The 19,921-nt window shown below is 36.6% G+C and overlaps 3 protein-coding genes across 11 annotated transcripts in view; 2 read left to right on the top strand and 1 right to left on the bottom strand.

Annotated features, from left to right (window-relative positions):
• The window catches only part of LOC127801546 (AT-hook motif nuclear-localized protein 4-like), a 37,899-nt gene that overhangs the window by 3,046 nt on the left and 14,932 nt on the right, over positions 1-19,921 (bottom strand). The window contains exons 1-4 of one of the 8 annotated variants that reach the window (XM_052336779.1): positions 6,491-6,638; positions 6,250-6,356; positions 2,539-2,608; positions 1,375-1,903 (exon numbers count right to left, since the gene is read on the bottom strand). The exons of 2 other annotated variants lie outside the window; for them this stretch is intronic. In XM_052336779.1, coding sequence (XP_052192739.1) covers positions 1,375-1,755 — 381 coding nt within the window. In that variant the 5' untranslated portion in view covers positions 1,756-1,903; positions 2,539-2,608; positions 6,250-6,356; positions 6,491-6,638. Of the gene's footprint in view, positions 1-1,374; positions 2,609-6,249; positions 6,357-6,490; positions 6,639-19,921 lie in introns of those variants that run through there. 5 more of the 8 variants (XM_052336777.1, XM_052336775.1, XM_052336780.1 and 2 more) reach the window with 5 other exon arrangements.
• Positions 6,774-12,838, top strand: LOC127801544 (polyprenol reductase 2-like). Of its 2 annotated transcripts, none has more exons than XM_052336770.1 (7): positions 6,774-6,922; positions 7,017-7,437; positions 7,651-8,000; positions 10,202-10,436; positions 11,456-11,554; positions 11,718-11,789; positions 11,964-12,838. In XM_052336770.1, exons 2-7 carry the CDS (start codon positions 7,282-7,284, stop codon positions 12,066-12,068), a joined length of 1,017 nt encoding a protein of 338 aa, XP_052192730.1. In that variant the 5' UTR covers positions 6,774-6,922; positions 7,017-7,281; the 3' UTR covers positions 12,069-12,838. The 2 variants fall into 2 exon arrangements, with proteins under 2 accessions (XP_052192730.1, XP_052192731.1); XM_052336771.1 differs by having other exon boundaries at positions 7,654-8,000.
• LOC127801547 (V-type proton ATPase 16 kDa proteolipid subunit) overlaps positions 14,169-19,921 on the top strand; it is a 35,341-nt gene continuing 29,588 nt past the window's right edge. The window contains exons 1-2 of the mRNA XM_052336784.1: positions 14,169-14,375; positions 14,478-14,763. Of these exons, the coding sequence (XP_052192744.1) occupies positions 14,297-14,375; positions 14,478-14,763 (365 nt within the window). The 5' untranslated portion in view covers positions 14,169-14,296. The remainder of the gene's footprint in view (positions 14,376-14,477; positions 14,764-19,921) is intronic.

Consider the following 19,921-nt stretch of genomic DNA (forward strand, 5'->3'; position numbering starts at 1 on the left):
ATACAAGAAAGTGGGGTAAGCTTTCTTTTCTCTAATTTTCTTTGAAAATTATTCGAACTTCAAGTTTCATCCCTAATTTTAAATTGCTCTACATGAGTTCATAAACAGCTTGGGATCCCATTCTAGTTGACCCAAGTCACATTCCCCATGATCCAGGGCCACAAAAGAAATGTGATCTGGATCATGGTTCTAGGGGAGAAGTCCACCTCATAACTATGGACTCCGCATCAATGATAAAGAAACATATCCAAAAGGACCACAAAAGAAAAGACAAATAGTTTCTAGTAGAAGTCTCAAGATATCTTGTTCATCATTTGAAAGCAACATTCTCTTTGATCAAATCCAGAAAATTATCAAACGAAATTGTTAGGATAGATAAATAGTTTCTAGTAGAAGTCTCAAGATATCTTGTTCATCATTCAAAAGCAACATTCTCTGTAATCAAATCCATAAAATTATCAAATGAAAATTTTAGGATAGGTAAAAATCCACCCCTCATAAGTCACTGTACCACTAGAAGAATTAGGTTGTCTAAGTGTAACATTTGAAATTGAACCCACAGCAGAAATGACACAGATAACTAGAGGCCCTTGCTTAGCAAATGAGAGAATCTTCATGAAGATATCCTAATTGACATAGCCAACACGTCAGTTAAGTTTTGTCTTGTAAAAAATGTTAAATAGGCAAAAATACAAACAATTCAGTTTTTATGTTACTTTTGGTACAAAAAATGCAATAAATTGCTCGCCTAACTAAAACCCTTCCCTCCTTAATATATCCTAATTAACACAATTTTTACTGTCTAGAGACCTTTTTTGGGTCATCACTGTGTAAATATACAAGTCAACTTTGGTAGATTAACTATAACTTCTCCACCTTAAAATTCCAACCAAACATCTATTTTATCAGTAGGACTAACTAATAGCATAGTACATCCTTAGAATATGCTATAATTCCAACTAGGTGATCAGTATATATATGCACATGTTCATTCCCCTGCCAATATTCAGGTCTAATATCTTATTGAAAGTTTGTTTGTTGAAGTCACTTTCCACATCTTAATTTCAAGTTTGTGCGTTCAATTTCTATTTTCGATTTGGAGAACTAAAACTGAATCTTTTGTTCGATGTTTGTTGTCATTTTGAAAAAAAAAAATTATATGAAAACAAAATAAAGAATTTTGCTTGATAGGTCTATTTCTGATATTTTTTTATCCGTATAGTGATTGAAATTTTGTTAAGTCCCTATGTATTACAATTACATATATATATCACAAAATATTTGCAATTTTATGCAGAAAATAAAACAGAAAACAACGAATAAAACAAAAATTTACAATGTAAGATGGCAAAGTGGGAGGCAGAGGGAGTTTACCTGATAAGGGGGGTCTCTGGAACTGGAAAGAGTGTATTTGAAGCTGGGAAACCGACTGAGAGGTTTGTCGAAGCTAATCAGAGAACCATGACTTGCAGATCTACATACTTCTTCACTGTTGGAGAAGGGCAAGACAAAGGGGGTGTTGTCTAAGGTTACTAGTCGTTGGATTTGCCCAAATCTTGGTGGTTCAAAGTGATTAGACCATTGATGGAGCTCTACACACACCAAAAGGCCATGATTTGTAGATCTCCATACTTCTTTACTGTCAGAGAGGGGGGGAAAAGGGGGGGTGGTGTCAAAGGTCATTAGTTGTATGATCTGGCCCAATCTTAGTGGTTCAGTGTGATTAGGCTGTTTAAGGAGCTTTATGGACATCATTTTCTTGTCAAAGGGCCGAAAATATGGTCTGGCAAGGTTGTATTAAGGGCACCATGGGTCATAATCTCAAGAACCACATTCCAATTTGCACACACTAGAACATAGCGCATTGGCATCTTAGAACCACATGGAATGTTTTCCAATTCACCTAGGTTGCAGATCCATATTGAAGGAAGAAAATAAACAAAAAATCAAACCCCAAGACAAACCAAAATAGAGGGGGAGAGATATTAAGGAAAAAGAAGATTTTCAACACTAACAAATCAATAAAAAAATACCTGTTTGTAACCACAGTATGAACCATTGAACGACACTATGGTAATTAAAGAAAGAACTTGAGGCGTCGTCCCAATATTGCCTCTCAAAAACAATCGAAAAAAAGGAAAAGGGAGAGAGAGATGTTGTTTGGAGAAGAGAGAATGGGCTAAAGGAGAAAAGAGAAAGAAAAAGGCAATGGGAAAGGGAGAATCATGGCTCGTCAAAAGAGAAAAGGAAAGCTGGGAAAATGGTAGGCGGCTGCAAGGATAGAGGGTTTTTATACTCCCCCTTTATCGAATTCGAAACCCTAATTGATTTCAGCCACTATGGGTCAACCTCCTTGGTTGCCTTTTCTTTTTTAAGGCCCATAAACATTCTGGGCTTTACACCTAGTTATAATGCAAAAAAAAAGTACAACATAAAAAATAATACTTATTATGTTATAATATAAAACATAATTTTTTTGCAAAAGAGCAACCTCCCCCCCCCCCCCCTGCGGCACGCACCACCATCACCACCACATACCTAGCGTTCCAAGAACCAGTTAACTATGCAACGGTCATTGGAGGGTGGTCGTCAATCCTTGTGGGAGAGCCTGCAAATCAAGGGTAACATCATGCATTATCAGGTGGGTTAAGGTAAGTTTCTTCAGAATTTGTGTTGGTTGAAGTGATATAAACCCAACACGAAAACACCTTCTAGAGAAGAAATTAAACATGCCCAAAAAAATGCTTGTCAAGGTCCATGTGCAAAAGTTTGCTTTACTTTGCTCTTTTAATTTCTTGTTTCTCAATATCAATGAATTACACTAAAAACTTTCACTGACTTGAGGTAACAACTACAGTTGTCTATCCCCTAGTAATATAGTAAAACAAGCATATGTAGACCTTTGGTACCATATATACCAATACAATATATTTAGTGTACTTTTTGTCATGTCCATATCCAATACTTGCATTGGGCATTGAGAGGACCCAGCATAAAAGTCTCCTTCGTATTTCACTCTCCAAATGTGCTTGTTCCCCCTTCATAATTCCTACGACAAGTCTTTGTAAAGCAATTCCAATGAGAAGAAAAAAGAAAGCATTAAGACACCCTCTTAACCAAGTCCACTGCCTTTAACACTCTCCATGATATGGAGCAAGCATTAGGGACAGACTTTACATTCATGTACAACGCATATAAGTAAACGCAGGTTGTCTACAAGGTACAATTTTAACTTCTACCCCTTAACTTTAGTTCCCATTATGGAATAAGTCCATGCAAACCCCCAACCCCCCCAAAAAAAACTTACGACATATAGAGAAATGATGCTTTGTTTAGTGGTTGGCTATAATGGAAAAGAGACTGCTTGGAGCAGCAACCATGGCAGTTGAATAAAACCTCTTTTGGCCCTAAAATCTGTTTAATCAATATCACAATTGGAGAAACATGTTATCAAAAGGTAATAGCTCTTAATCTATGAAAATACAAGTTTTGGGATGGATTTGTAAACTGGCCAACCATATGACAACGTCACACTTAGCAATGGTAACAAGGAAACAAGATGAAAATATATAATGAACTTCACCATTAGTATTGTTGATAAATTAGACACCACTGGACAACAAGCTTACCACCATTGGACAAAGTCAATTGTGGTTAACTTAAATTAGAGCACTTTGCATAAGTTGGGAAATAAAAATAAGGAAACTATGTGCCAAGTCACAATTTTGAGAAATATGACCCTCCCTCATCCCTCACAAAGTGAGCAGCCTAGTGGAGTGCAAATGCCCATTTGGTTAAAAAAGAAGCGTGTAATTGCTCATGCAACTGCTTGATGTAGGTTCTTCTTTTATTCTTAACTAAAGGGCCTAATGTTGCTAAAAGGTTGAACAAATAGGTCTTGTTAAATTATAAACTAATTAGGAAAATTAAAGTGCATAAAAAAAAACAGATAAGAAAGCAAATTTTAACAAAATAGGCCAAAACAATTAGGGTTTGGGAAAATAAAAGGCACAAACACTAGCAGAATAACAATTCTCCAACAAGCTCTGAAATGGACATTTAAAACTTGATTCACTTTAATTCAGAAGTTAAAAGATTTTTTCTTCATACCTTCAAGGTTTGCTAAAACTGGACAAATTCAAGATAATTCAGTTAGATCTGAATCTAAAAGCACATTTGGACCTGTTTTATTTTACTGCTGCAATTGCATTTTGAGCATTATTTTTATTTCCAAAAAGTAAACTGTTTTGGTAAAAAAGAAAACACCATTATGGTGTTTTCATGTTCATATTTTCATTTCTATTTGACTGACTAGCTATCCTTCACACACGCACATATCCATTCCATTTTAAGATCTACCCAACCCAAAATAAATTGAAAAAGAAAAACTTAGGGCCTGCTTAAAAACGTTGTTGTTTTCAGAATTTTCTGGAATGGATACAGTGAAAGTGGTGTTTGTTTTTGAAAATTGCTTTCAAAGTTTTGGAATGGATTTCTGAAATGGAATGGGTTTAAAACCCATTCCATTTTCATTTTTTCCATTCCTTCTCTTCAGCTTTCATTTCTTCCATTCCTTCTCTTCACCTTTCAGCCTCATCCTCACCATCCTATCCCTTCCTCCCCCTTTAAGAACCAAGAACCCTTCCTCACTGCCAAACAGCGCCGACCATCGCTTCAGTTCTGATGAAGTTAAGCAATCCTGCCTTCCTGCAATGTCTTGCGGATCCGGCTGAGTTTCTGGTGAACTAGACCAGATACAGCCATCCTTCCGGTGATTTCGACAAGCTTCGACCGTCCTTCTAGCAAAGTCCACCACGAGGCATTCTTTTCAACAATCTTCACCAGATTGACCAAATCTGAGTTCTGGTGAAATCGACCAGTTCCAGTCTTCCTTCCAGCCAACACCACCAGATCCAATCGTCCCAAGCAGAAACCGGCCGTCATCGAGCAGATTCAGTAATTTGGAATTCTCTAAGAATATTATATTTGACATATAGAATAACTTCTCTATATTCAAAAATTAATGTCTACAACACAAATTATTCATTTTCCATGTGTCACGATCCCAGGGGTAGAAAGGGAAATGTCCACTAAATCCATTGTATTTGTTAGCTAGGGGGTTGTAAGTGGGCGGGAAGTAGCTGGGACAGTTAGACAGTTACAACAGCCTAACTCCTTTTGTTAAAGAGGAAGCCTATATGTGGGAAAGGAGGTTATCGAATAATAGAAGAACTCTCTCTCTCTCTCTCGTTTCTCTCCTATTCTGTTTGTGACCAAACTTCCATAATTGTCCAAGCCCGATTCTCGGGGATTGACTATATGCTTTCATTTCTATGTTCTAAATGAGCAATCAAAACTCAAGAGAAATTACATGCTAGTAAGTCACACACACACATGTATATTTTTAGTTGTGTGGAAACGTATAATGGACTATATACTAAACCTTTGAATGCCAGATATACAATGGTTTGTAAAGTTAATGCTCTTTTCGACTTGTTGCGAGCCACCAATTGCTCTTTCCTCCTCTTCACAAACTGCATTGAAAACACTTTTCTCTGATTGCTACAAACACCTCGCTCTCTCTCTCTCTCTCTCTCTCTCTCTCATTTCTAGATGGGTATTTATAGTCCACGACCCTTCAGAGTCTCTTCCACTTCTCCATCTTCCAGATTTTTTCTCTCCATTTTCCAACTATCCACACAGTTGATTACTTGCAGATGTTTCATCAAATTTGTTTTGGCCCAACTCTCCACTTCATTCTCTTCAGTGCCGAACCTCATCTGAAACTTAGCTACTTCAATTAGATAATATCCAGATGTCATGATTTCAGCAAGACAACAGATTAAGCTAAGAATATATCTACAAAATTTACTTGGGTTCGGCTCATCTTGCATACAAAGATGACATATATAGAATTTGCGGCCTGAAGATTTCATTTATATCTTGCAGGTGAACACCTACGTTCGCGTTATATAAATAAATCATTTCATTGCAAATAAACATAATAAAATAACACGCTTCAGTTAATAGAACAAATTGTGACAGGGTAATGCCATAAGAGTAGATAAAACACCCATATTCTGCCAAATTCGGATCAGATTCTCTCAGTTAAAATAGCTTATACTTAGAAAATGTCACAGCGGATGAATTATTTATAAACTTTCTGCAAAAGTAGACTTTTTGGTAGCAACCTATTTACAAGAAGTAAGAACAACAGAGGAAAAGGAGGAGGAGGGTTTTATGATTTACCGATTCGTAGAGTTGGAAACTGCTGGCGCCGGCTTCGATGGCAACGCTGATTGATTGGTAAACCGTGCATCTTCGAGACCATCTAAGCTCGCAACCTGAGCATTCTTCTGCAACGATTCAAGACCACCAAAAATAAATCAACATTAGTACACACACATTATATATTATATATTAAATATACAGAGAGAGAGAGAGAGAGAGAGAGAGAGAGAGAGAGAGATCAGAGATGTAATAGTAGTACTGATTCGACTGGACGTCAGTGTCGATGCCGCCGTTGCAAATCTGAGGGAAAAATTACTTCGACCGGGAAAAGACTATTCTACCCTCAAAACAAATCAAGAAATTCCAGTCATATTCCCCAATCCAAAACCCGGAGTCGCATTCGTGCAATCAGTTTCTCATCTTCATTCTTCTCCCTCGCAGCATCTCTTATCCGTCATCTCTGGCGTCCCTCGTCCAATCGCTCGCCTCCAGCGTCCCTCGTCCGTCGTCGCTGACCCCGAACGAGAAGGTGGTGCTGCTGTTTTCGGGGTCCCTCATCCGTCGCCGCTCATCTTCCTCGTTCCGTTCGCCCTGTCATCTCCTGCTTCACAGCCTCACATCATCTCCGGCGTCCACATCTCCGTCTTCTTTGCTGCTGCTGCTCGCTGGCGTCGCAACTCAGATATGAGAGGTATCCCATTTTTTTGTATTTTGCTATATTTAAAAATATTATAATATTTTTTAAAATTTATCACTTCTTTATTAGTTTTCTTTTCTCTCTCCAGTTCGCCTACGTGTCCTGCCTTTTGCCGCTAAGGGTTGATTCATTGAGCGCCCGACAATTGGAATTTGTGGATTCTCCTCTCTTTCCTCACACCTCAGGCTTGGCATCCTCCAAGCTTGAACTATGAATTAGCAGTAAATTTTTTATGGTTTAGTCACTTCCCACAATCTTTACACCTAACACTTGAAGCGTAACAGAGAGTTGAAGCCAAAAGAGTGGTTCCGGGGAGGCTTACAGGACGTAGTTCTGCTTTGTGAAGAGTGATAATGGAGATTGGGCTTGCCGAATTGTTGAGAGTGGCATGGATCGCTGGGACCTTGCCTTTACTCGTCGCCTCCATGCCCTTTTCGCAGCTTAATTATTTCCATCAATTTTTGTCAGGGTTTGCCAAGAGAGGCAAGACAATGCAATCATCTGCACATGTAAGTGATTTTTTAGGTTGTTTTTGGACAAATTAGTGGAACTAAGAGTTGGGTTAGTCTGAAAAGTTGGCATTTGTAAACCATTTTTATTGTTATTTTTGTTTGTGTTGAAGCTTTCAGCAGATTTGGCACATTAAAACTTCTCATGATTGCATCGTTTTTTTTTTTTTTTTTTTTCACTGAAACAACTGTATGTTGAATTGTTGGTTGTAGAAGTTCACTTTACCTCAGAAATTCTTCTACCACTTCTATGCTTTGGCTGTGGTGTGGACAACGTTCTTGCTTGCAGTCACTTGGTTTTATGCTTATAAAATGGCCCCACTAGTCTCCGAGCCATTGCAGTATTCTACTCTGACAAGCTACTTGGCTGGGAGTTCGCATACATTATTCTTTCATGAATCTAGCCCGCCTGCAGTGAAGCAGAGATACAGGATGTGGAGCTCTGTGTTTCTTCTTTCGTTAATGGAATTTCAAGTGTTGAGACGCCTTATTGAGTCGATATATGTGTTTAAGTACAACCCTTCAGCCCGGATGCATATTTTTGGCTACCTTACTGGGCTATTGTAAGTTTCATGGGAGCCTTATCATATTATGTTAAATTGTGTCAGTACATTTTTTTCTTTTCTACTTGTTCTAGTTGATTTTTTACCTGGATTTCTACATCTTGATCGTTACATCTACCATCTCCATATATTTCCTATCAATGTTCCAATATTCCACTATCTAATCCTCATTTGGTCTTGGATAAACTTCTTTTTCATGTTCGTCTGTCAAAATGAAAAAGCCATTGTGAATTTAGAATCGATTCAGGCACTGTTGCAATGGCCATACCTCATTTTTTACTGCATTTGGTCAATACAGTGTTGCTAAAAGGTGACCCCAACAAAATTTTTTGTGTAGAACCCATGTTGAAAAGGTTTGACAATTTTTACACTGGTGGTTGGTTAACTAATGCAACTCCCTTCTCTGTTCCTCTATCTGGGCTTGGGTTGGGTTGTGGGAAGGAGGAATATTTTCATCACTATCAAGTCGTGAAGGAATTAATCAATCAACAGGCAGAGCCAAATTTTATGTCTTTAGGAATCTAGAATTACACAAAAATGCATCTAAAAAAGTCATGCCTGGTAGTTAGGGGTGCTCATTTAGTCTGGACCGGACCAGGCCAAATTTTTGCAAAATCTTGGATTGAAGACCGGACTGATCAAGGACGACTGGACAATAGCATAGCATTTCCTTTGGTTTGTCTTCTGTAGTATTCTGAGTTTTTGCTTTCTTTGCCTTGTTTTGTTCTTGTTTGTTGTAATCTGAACCGGCAAAAAAAAAAAGAGAAAGAAAAGAAAACTCATAACAGTGATACTACATAGGAAGAAGAGAAAACTGAAGAGTTTTAAGCCTTCTACCCCATGACTGAACAGAGAAGAATAGTGGGTATGTGGGTTTTACTAACTGGGTTTTTATTTTTATACTTTTTAGTTAATTTGGTCTTCTGTCCAAAATTGGGACTAGACTGGCCCAACTTTTTCTAAATATTTGAACCAAAGACCAGTCTGAAGACACTTTGGTCAAGTCTTCTGATCTAAACCACAAATTGAACACCCCCACTGGTCGTTGGTATGCCTACCAGTGTTAGATTGTTTTGGTGCTTGCTTCTGGTGTCACATTGCTTTGTCAATTCTATTGGATCAATAGGCTCATTTTCAGTTTATTCATTTTTTAATGCTTTTTGTTTTTATCTATTAATATGGATGCATCTCAAGTAGATACGTTATAAGTTACAACAAACATTTTTTTTTAATTTTTATTAATTAATTTTTCAAATAGACTTAGCTTTTACCAATTAACTTTTTGGTAATTTGCTTTCTATATATTGGCAAAACCAGTAGGATTAGACAACTATTTGCATTGCCTTTACAAAGTTGTATGGACCGGTTTTGATTATGGCCATTACTAGTGTGATGCTCCCTTTTAAGATTCATTGCAGCTATTAAGCTACCCTTTCTAGGTCTTGCCTTGGCTGAACTTGAGATTTTTCTTTTTGTCTCATGATGTTCTCCTCAGTCTGTACTCACATGGTTTCTTTGCCTCATTAATGCAATTCTTTATCTCTGGTTGTTATGGTGTTTTCTGTTGGATGGTATTTTCCTGCATTTTTTTTTTGTTACTGTTTTTACCATTTGATACACAAATTATATTTGATTGGAAATCTGCTGTGTTATCTGCACCTTGTTGCAGGTTTTTTGAAGTTTATGGATCAAAGACTACACCATGTTAAGCTAGTTTCTAACATTATGCCTTTTTTTAGAATTTAGTATACTACTTCTTTCATTATAGCAAATTCAGTATGTGTTTATCAATTCTGATTTGATATGACTGAAACTTTCTTGCTTAATATGAATGGGTAATTATGGACAGGATTTTCTTTTACCATTGGTAATACTATACTTGTCGGAAGATGAGGAGTATTTTTTTCAGTTTATTAGGTTTATCCAAATTATTGTTTCATCCTTCAGTTGTTGGTTGTTTTTTAGTTAGTCTTATCTGGTAGTGGACTGAGTCATGGCCCTTATCTTTTTGTTTGGTTTCAGATTAGGTGGTTAGATAGTGGTTCCTATTTTTGAGGAAGTGGGTAGTTTATCTCCCAAACTGTATATGTTGAGTCCTACTTTGCTGAGAATAAGATATGATTTTCCTTGCCTAAGTTTTAACAATACTCATATAAGTTTTGCAAAGATTTTGCTGATCTTTGGTATCTTTATGACTTTAGTTTCTATATAGCTGCGCCACTATCCCTTTGCTGTGCATTTTTACCAGAGGCCTTTGTACTTGCCATGAATCAAATGGCAGACTTTCTTGTTAAAGGAAAGAATCAGATTCCAGACACAGAATTTGATTGGTGGGGATTTGTGAGCCCTTTCCTGAGACTTAAATGGTACTCATGGAGTGGGATGGCTATAGTTTTTTGGGGTTGGACACATCAATGGAATTGTCATGCAATTCTTGTAAGTTTCATTCTTCTCAAATATTTCATTTAATTGTTATATCTAAAGCTTTTAGGTTTGCAATTCTGTGTTTCGTTAATAATTTACTTACCTTATGTTTCTCATTTATTTCTAGTTCACTCAGTCTTTGTTTGTCCTCTCAGACAGCAATACAGAAAAATATTACCATGCCAATAAATTGATAGACAACTGCCAATAAAGTTGTTCATAAATGGACAGTGCTACAACAGTGTAGCATTTAACAAAATACTGAAAATAACTACAGATCAATTTTTTAAGGAAGAAAATATTTGAGAAATTGGCCAGTATATAGGAAGATCCTTCTCAGATCTTAAAAATATTTAGGCAGAAACAGAGGCCATCAACAAACTAAGTTACGAGAGTGCAATGCTCTGGCAGAGATGTTTTTCTCATGGATTTGTTGGTTCTAGAGGGAGGCCATGTTTTGAGATCCCTGCTTCTTGAATCATGATGTGTTATACACATTAACATGTGTTATATGCTCTAAATGTTACAGTGTAGCATATTGTTCAAGACTATGAAATGCATTACAACCTTTTCAGTATCATTAGTTAGGGGGAATGCAAATACCAAAAACTAAACTTTGGAAGTACATAAATGAAGATGGACATTTCATTCTAATCTTCTTGTCTAGCAACTTCAGGAGATTATGTTCTTAAAATGCTATTTTTTGTGTACCCTATCATATATTGATATGACTTACTTATTTTGAAGTCTTAAAGGTCTCTGCATGTATGGGTTTTATTTCATGGAAGTGTTAAATTGATGTAATGTATGATATAGTGACAATCACATCTCAAATGCATAATAGAGCTCATGTCAGACATCAAACGAATGATATTTCACTTCGATAGTCCATTGAAGCCGTCCCCTTTTATGGCACTTCATGTAGCTGGGGAACTGGGGCGGCAATTTTCATTGTACATTTGGGAGGCCCATTTGGACATATTGCACTCTAATGCTGTCAATATTGACTGAATCTTCTAGTTTTTGATCAGGCCTCATTGAGGGATGACCCAGAACAAGTGGATGCTTATGTAATTCCTCATGGTGATTGGTTTGACTATGTTTCATCTCCACACTACCTGGCTGAGATTGTAAGTCACTCATACCCAAAGTAATTCCTCTAGATCTCACTAGACCGGAGTAGTAGTTGAATATTTCTGGCACATGAGCTGGGAAAAACAAGGTTCCCAGTCAAAAAGATGAAGTTTCATGCTTGCTGGCTCATTCCATTGCTTGTTCTGTTTTCTGCTGTAGGTTATTTATGCTGGTCTTGTAGTTGCCAGTGGCGGTTCAGACTTGACAATCTGGCTACTCTTTCTCTTTGTGGTATTTGCTCAAAAGCTTTACTAAATGAATGGTTAATGAAAATCTTTTTCTTATTTCCAACATGACACCCCTGCTTCCCCACCCCCCAAAAAAAAAAATAATAAAAAGGAAAAATAAAAAGGTACGTTGCTTTGATTCTTATAGCGAGATAAGTTTCTTTTATTGGCGTGGCAGGTGGCAAATCTTGTATTTGCAGCAGCAGAGACACAGAGGTGGTATCTACATAAATTTGACCATTACCCTCGAGACCGGTTTGCTATTATTCCTTTTGTTTATTAGTGTTTTTTGTACACAGTATCGGCTAAGGTTTAGACATGTTGAATTGTTTGGCATTGTTGTCAATCAGTTTGTGTTCAAGTTGGAGAAGCTTGTTTGTATTTTAGTTCATAAGAAATTTGAAAGCCCGAGTTTGAAAGGGAAAGCTACAAATCCAAATAGTGAGAAAGACTGGGTGGAAGAAGGATGCTAATACTAAAACTTGGTCTCTTCCAGAGGGTACATTTCCGAACATGGCAAGAAGAAAGCCATAGATATTGAGAACCAAGTCTTCTCCAATATCATTTGACCATTTTATTCTCTTCTATCCTTATATGGGCAGGATGTAGCCTTGACCTAAGTCGACATCAACCCACTCTCGAACTTTGCAGTGAGCAAAGCTAATTTGGTGAAGAGACAAGTAATCATCTTAATTGATGTTGTTTTCAAAACCCTGGTTAAATGGCAAGGAGGGGAACAACGGCTGAAACGGCTGCCAATAGGCTAAGGATCGAAAGGAGGAATTCGCTTGGGATGGGCTCGTGTCTAATTAGCTCCTTGGTGAGGCAATAACTTTACTAAAGCTAAAACCCGACAGAGCAATGGTGCCTTGAGACATGGATGGCGAAGAGGAAGAGGTAGGAAAGTGGGAAGCAATAATTAGTACGACAGCTGTGGCCGTCCTTTCCCAGCTTTTTTTATTTTTTTATGTTAATTTTTATTATTTTATTTTAGTTAAAAAACTATGTCATTTTGACATAAAAGTAAATGAAGTTAATTTTAAAATTATTGGACGGGTTGTGTTTGTAAATAATTCAAAGCACTTGAATTTTAGAGCTAATTTAAAATATGTATTAAAAGGGTAAAATCGCATTAAATGTGTTTAGATTTTACTTTTTTTATTTTATATTTTGGACAAAGTAATGTATTAGATTCAAAAAATTAATAATTTATTGAATATCATCTCTGTCCGATAGAACAAATTTGATAAAAAATAATAATTAGTTATATTTAAATAGGGACGTCTGATTTTACATGATTCATTATATTATGTATATATATATATATAGAATCATGCTAATTCTACTTTTTGAACTACAGAAAAGGTTATATACATATATATAAATACGCGATCGTTAAAATGACAAAAATATCTATTTCATCTTTACAAATTTACTTTCTTCACCCAGTGAGCCTTGGCTGCCTGTTCATTTGTCTCTCCCTCTTCTCATGGCTGTCTCTAGCAAACATCGTCATCCCTTCGTTGCCTTAACCTAGTGTGTGAGAGAAAGGCGGCGAAGTAAATGCGATGAGAGAATGGCGATTTCTAGTGATTGCTGAATGCAACCATGGTGTTATTGGGCAAGGGGAGAGAGACGAAAAAGAGAGAATAGGAAAGGATTTTGCAATTTTGTAGAATGAGCAACGGTATTTTTATTTTTTTAATTGTATTGTGTAGTTTAAATATAATCTAAAAAGTATCAATAGTATTTTTCATAACTATATATCATATTAATTTATAGAATTTTGATCTCTTAAATAACGTTGAGTTATAATATCAGTGTTGTTTAGTATAAGCTAAATAATATTATTTAGAATATCAAAATTTTTACTTGGCAACGTGGTGATAACGAAATAATTTCAAAATTTAAGTGAGAAATTGATAAAAGAAATGAATAAATTATTATTTTCTTAATTTATAAAAATGAATTGACTCAATATATTATAAAACAAGTAAAAAGTCAAATATTAAGAAGAAAAATATCATTACGTACACTTTGAACAATACAATAATGTTAAAATATTTAAAATATCTTTTATTTAAGATAATAAAGTGAGGCAATGAGTGATATAAAATGGTGAGATATATAATTAAAATACTTCTCACACCTAAATAGATAAGGTGCCATGAGAAATATAAAAGATTTTGTAGCTCATGAGATATGATGATAGGAATTTAGATACAGGGAAGATGATGATGGACGTCTTTATGCAAGGGTACAACTGAATATATTATCAAATGAGGGGGACAAAAGTGAGATTTTCCTAAACCAAATGTCGGAACATAGCGAATCTCCCGTTGCCACGTGTGTGATTGTCATATATCAGCCATTCCAATAATTTGCTCCCACATCCATCCGGAGCTCGGAGTTTGGCGAGGGTTGAGATCTAATCCCGATTTCCAAACCCTCTATCCGGTGCGAATTTTCTAGAGATCCGATCAGCTTTTCGTCTCAAAGAAATCAGACAGAATGTCGTCGACGTTCAGTGGAGATGAAACCGCTCCTTTCTTCGGCTTTCTCGGCGCCGCTGCTGCCCTTGTCTTCTCCTGTACTCAAAACTCTAACCCTAGATCTTCGATTATACATTGAGGAACACATTGTGTGCATCTTTTTTGTACGGATCTTGAAGATCTTGTTGTGAGTGTTTCAGGTATGGGAGCTGCATATGGGACGGCGAAGAGCGGAGTTGGGGTGGCGTCGATGGGCGTGATGAGGCCAGAGCTGGTGATGAAGTCGATTGTTCCGGTGGTTATGGCTGGTGTTTTGGGTATTTATGGCCTGATTATTGCTGTTATCATCAGTACCGGGATTAACCCTAAAGCCAAGTCGTATTACCTGTTTGATGGTTACGCGCATCTTTCCTCTGGCCTCGCCTGTGGCCTCGCTGGGCTTTCTGCTGGAATGGCAATTGGGATCGTTGGCGATGCCGGTGTTAGGTATTGCTCTTGCTGAATTGTTTATTTGTCCCATTGTTTGTCTGTTTGTCTTTTTTTACTTCTTTGAATTGTTTTTTATATAAGATGGTTGAAACTGAAGAACATATTGTGCTTGGAAGGGTACAGTGGTCCTTTAGCATGGTAACAGTTCAAGATTTCTCTAAATTTTCTCAGTAGGATTACACCGCAGTCATGGGCTAGGCAGGCCATTTAGTAGCAAATTTAAGAAAACCCTAGAATGGTTTTTGTTTACCTATAGGAGCACCAGAGGCTATGGATAGTGGGCGGCTGGGCGCGTTCATCATGCTAGGAAAATGTGTCCAAGTTAACATAAGTGGGAGATTTGCAAAATTATATATTCGGAGGATAATTGTACAATTTTTTAGTTTCTGCATCCTATGATTCATCATGCTTAGTTGACTTGAAAATTTTGAGTATGGACAGCCTGTATTTGCATATGCAATACAAATAATTTCATGGTAGCTCAGTGGGATTCTTATACTATATGGGGAGGATATGCTATAAAGTCAAAAGAAGTTGTTCCTTATTGTATTTGAGATGGTTTCACCAATTTACAGAAAATTTCCAAAAGATATATCAAGGATTGTCCCAAAAAGGATACATGTTTGCTAGATTTAACATTATTCTGCAACTATTCTTTACATCATGAGATGGTACATGAACCATCAAATGGTGTCTTGTGTCATGTAGCTACTGTTTGTTCTGTCTGTACCTTAACAGCCATAGAAGTAACCAATATAGTAATATACAGAGTTGTACTTAGAGCTAGCTAGCAGTTGTACTTAGAAGATAGCTACTCTCAGTTTTACTTTGAATTTGAATTGGCAGTCTTGTTGGCGCCAACCTAACTGCTGCATGGATTAGTATATGAAGCTAATCCAGCCTAATACAAAGCCATTGAAGAAGTATTATTCAGTAAATCTGATTTCTCTCTCCCAATTTCTCTCTCTCGATTCTCCATTTTCTCTCGCCTACTTCTTCTGCTCTCTCTCTCTGAATTCTTCTTTCAGTTCTCCCGACTTTCTGCCCTCGTTCTTGCCAATTGGCTGAAAATTACGTGTGTCAGATCTCAAGACCTGACATCTTGGTCTATTGTTAATAAAGCATTGTTGTCTCTGCAATTTTGTTCCATACTTGAAATGGTTGAGGAATTAGAGTTTATGATTCCTCAGTGGTGCTCACTTAATGGAGATTATATGAACTATTTAGATAGATTATGTGGCAACAAGCTTTACATGGGTGGTGTTTAGACCATTCCACAGAGAAATTCCTAAACTTAGTGGGGAAAGTGAAGAAATTTATATGTTGTTCTTCATTGGAAATGAGTACTTGGAAACAGAACTGCTTAACAAGCCATTTCAATCTTCTTTCAATAATATATTGACCAGGTTTGTTTCTCTGTCAAACTTGATCACTACGCGGATGCATATAAGGTTCTTCTGTATATGGGGAGGGGCGGGGAGGGGCTATGATGTTAATTTATAGACCCATTTGTGTTGGTATTTTTGGTTTGTATAACATTAATCACAAGCCTTAATTCCATTAAGTGGGTTTGGCTACATGAATTTCAGCTCTCCAATCATTTTTATCTATGACCATATGTTTTGTAAGGCCAGTAGATCCCATGTCATCTCTAAATTCATGGTCTCTATACGCTAATAAAAGTCAATAGATGTGGAATCCTAGTCAGACATTGTAGCAAATTTGTAAGCTACACAAAAGACTAGTTGGACAACGATAATAGAAGGCTAGGGGGCTAGTCAGGCTGTTGGCTGCCTGTCCAAGGATAGTGTTTACTTTTTTTCTTATTTCTCTCTCTCTCTCTCTAAACACACAAAAAAAAAGGTTTAGGGCAAATTGTGTTCTCTCTCTCTCTCTCTCTCATATAAGGGGTGAGCTAACCTTTATGTTTAACATTATTACTATTTACTTGCCCAAACACAAAAAAGGTTTAGGGAAAATTGCGTTGTCTTTCAGGTAATGGGTGTCTCCTTGGAATAAATTAAATTTTCTTGATGTCATTTTGGTTGTGATCCAGTGGTTCTTATGTCCACATTTTTTGGATTGTAGAACTTGTTAATGTGTCAAAGAAACTAGACTGCTCAAAGATTAGTTTGTAGAACCTGTACTCACAAGCCAATATGAGCTTGATTTCCTTCATCATCAGTAGGGGTGGCAATAAGCCGAGCTAGGCCCAGCTCGATTGTTTTTAGCTTGGCTCATAGCTCAGCTCGAGCTCGATATGAGCTGATTTTTTTAGCTCGAGCTCGGCTCGATGGTGACTACGAGCTGGCTCGGCTTGAAATTGACTATTACCTTACTTTTATATATATATATATTTAAATAATATACATAATATATATTTAAATAATATATTTATAAAATTATTAAGTATATATTTATATTATTGAGTATTAAGTAATAAATATTTTTTTATTTAATAAATTTATAAAATTAATATATATATAAGTATATCAAGTTGGCTCATGAGTCAAATGAGTCGAGCTAATGGTAGCTCAAGCTCGGCTCATTTGTATCATGAGCTAGCTTATTGAGCCAATTTTTGAGTCGAGTCTTGAGTCAGCTCATGAGTAGCTCGGCTCATTGCTAGCCCTAATCATCAGAATGTATAAACTTTGAAGCCCCGTTCAGTTTTAGAAAACTTCTTTTAGTTTTCAACTCCAATTTTACAGCTAAACATATCCTAACATATTATGCTTTAAAAGTCATCCATTCATTTACAGAAAGTTTAGAGAACGACTTTTTTTATGTTTTCCAATTTATAGTATAAAGTTGAAAAATTAGAAATTTGAGTTTTCTATTTTCTAATTAGAGATTCAATCATTCAATAAAAAATTAGAGTTAGAAAATAGGAAAAACAAAATTCCACAACTGAACAGGCCCTGAGCTTCTTCATACTATAAGAGCTTGATATGGTTGGTATTGGAGGAGCTCTTGCCATGACCCAAAGTAGCATCACTTTGTGGCTGATATATGTGTACAACATTTTTGCGACATAATGTTTCTTGTACAGGCAGACAACTTCAATCCGTGCAACATTAGCTGCAGTTGTTGCTATGCAAAAAACTCACTTTTCTTCTATTGTTTTATCTTAAGAGTAGAACAGAAAAGTGCCACTTCTATTTGACTAATTCTTGTGCTGGATTATGTTGAGTAGAAAAAGGCCCTGGTGCATGAAGCAATCTAAGCAAATGGATACTTACTGATATTTCATGACTGAGTGATAGTGTTCTATCAGGGAAGGAGCTCTTCCCCATTATTTTATTAAAAAAAAAAAAAAAATAATGGTCAGTGGATGTCAGGACCTCAAGTCCGACAATGGAATTCTCCTCCTGAGGAAGGGAATTAGGGCTGAGAGAGGGAAGAGAAGAACAGAGAGAGAGAGAGAGACAGAGACAGAGACAGAGAACAGAGAGATCAGAGGGAGAGAAATCGGAAGAGAGAGATAGGGTTTTAGTCTATGAATTCATCTGTGCCTTCTTATTTAATTGAGAAGTCTTTTATGGCTGCTGCTCCTTGGTGCCAACTTACAGGTGGTTATAGCTGTTTTTAGTGTAATGGCTTCTAACCGCTATCAACTTCCTTACATCATAATTCCCAGAAGACAGAAATACCTCTAATACAATCATAAGTTCATAACGTCCTGACAGTGGATTGAGTCTAAATCTAGAACGGGAAAAATATGATAGCATAATGAATAATTGTTATTAGTGATACGGTGCTTTTGTTAGTAAGTATGAACATTATGGCTTTGAATAATAAAGGGAATGTGTTAACCTTGATCTCACCCTTATATGATCACTCAAAACACTCAAACGAAATCTCTCCTTGATTCGCAAATGACCAGCAATCAGAAAACAAATCAAGAACCAATCAAGAATACACAACACACAAGAATTTACCCTGGTTCGGTCTTAATGAAGACCTACATCCAGCTTGGCTTTCGCCCCTACTTTCTCCACTATCTTGAATGTTAATACAAGATTACAAAGCACTCAAACTCAACTCTCACCTAGCCCAAAAACCTGAAAGCTATATAGAGTTGATACAAGAAAGATATTCCCTCTTCCTCACTGCTCAATCTTATCCCAAGACAGTCCACTAATCCGAGAAAGAAAAGCCACACACAAAAGCCGCCTTCTCCGCCTCTATATATAAGAAACTAAAACAAAAAAAGCCCCCTGACCAACTGCCCAAAAATGGCAGTTACAACCAACTCGGTCAGCCCTAGAAAAATAATAAAATCCTTCTAGAAATACAGCAGAAACATTACATGAAAATATCCCTACTATTACAAGCCCTAATCTAGAACAAATGCTTTAACAGAATGAAAACATGATATCAAAGATGAAAATGCTCACAGAATGTGAAGTATTTATCATGAGTGTATTAGTATTACTTTCTAAAAGCATGTTGAACAGTATTGTTCAAATGTTCTATTGCGTAATTCCATTGAATGGTTCATATGGCAAGGATCTTTGTTTGCTCTGTTGCTTCTTCTCTAGGAAGTCATCTTTGGTTACTGATTTCATGTCAGGTTTGCTTGATCTACATTTGACATTTTGAAGTTATAATTTGGTTGGACATATCTCTCTTACCCAGTCTGCGACATCTTATTTGTGTAGACTTTTCTCTCTTGATTATTCCCATGAACAAGCATCTTGCTTCTCATACCTCTGGCAGTCTGCATTCTCAGGCATGTTCCTGTACTAGCATATGCCATGTCCTGGCTTGAAGGATCATTGAAAGAATTTTTGATCTGGAGTTGTGTTGTAATACTCCAGTGATTGATTTTTGTTTATGGTCAGTTTGTTAATTCTGCTGTATCTAATACTGCTTTTGTTGGTTTTAATTGTGCTGTTGTTTGATAAAGAATAATTATTATCAGCAGGACCTGTTTTAGATACATAGGTTGGTTTCGTGAGTTGGGTGTGTGCCAGATTTTTCTATTTCTAGAATCCAATGATACTAGGACACCAGTAAATATTCATATTTTCTCTCTTAAGGTATATTGCATCATTTGAATGGTGTTAAAGCGTGGATTCCTTGGTTATCTTAAAGAAACTATATTGTGGAAGTGAAAGCAAAAGGAGAATGAAGTTTAGGTACTTGTGTG

Source organism: Diospyros lotus, chromosome 5 (assembly GCF_014633365.1).
Source record: "Diospyros lotus cultivar Yz01 chromosome 5, ASM1463336v1, whole genome shotgun sequence".
Lineage (NCBI taxonomy): Eukaryota > Viridiplantae > Streptophyta > Magnoliopsida > Ericales > Ebenaceae > Diospyros > Diospyros lotus.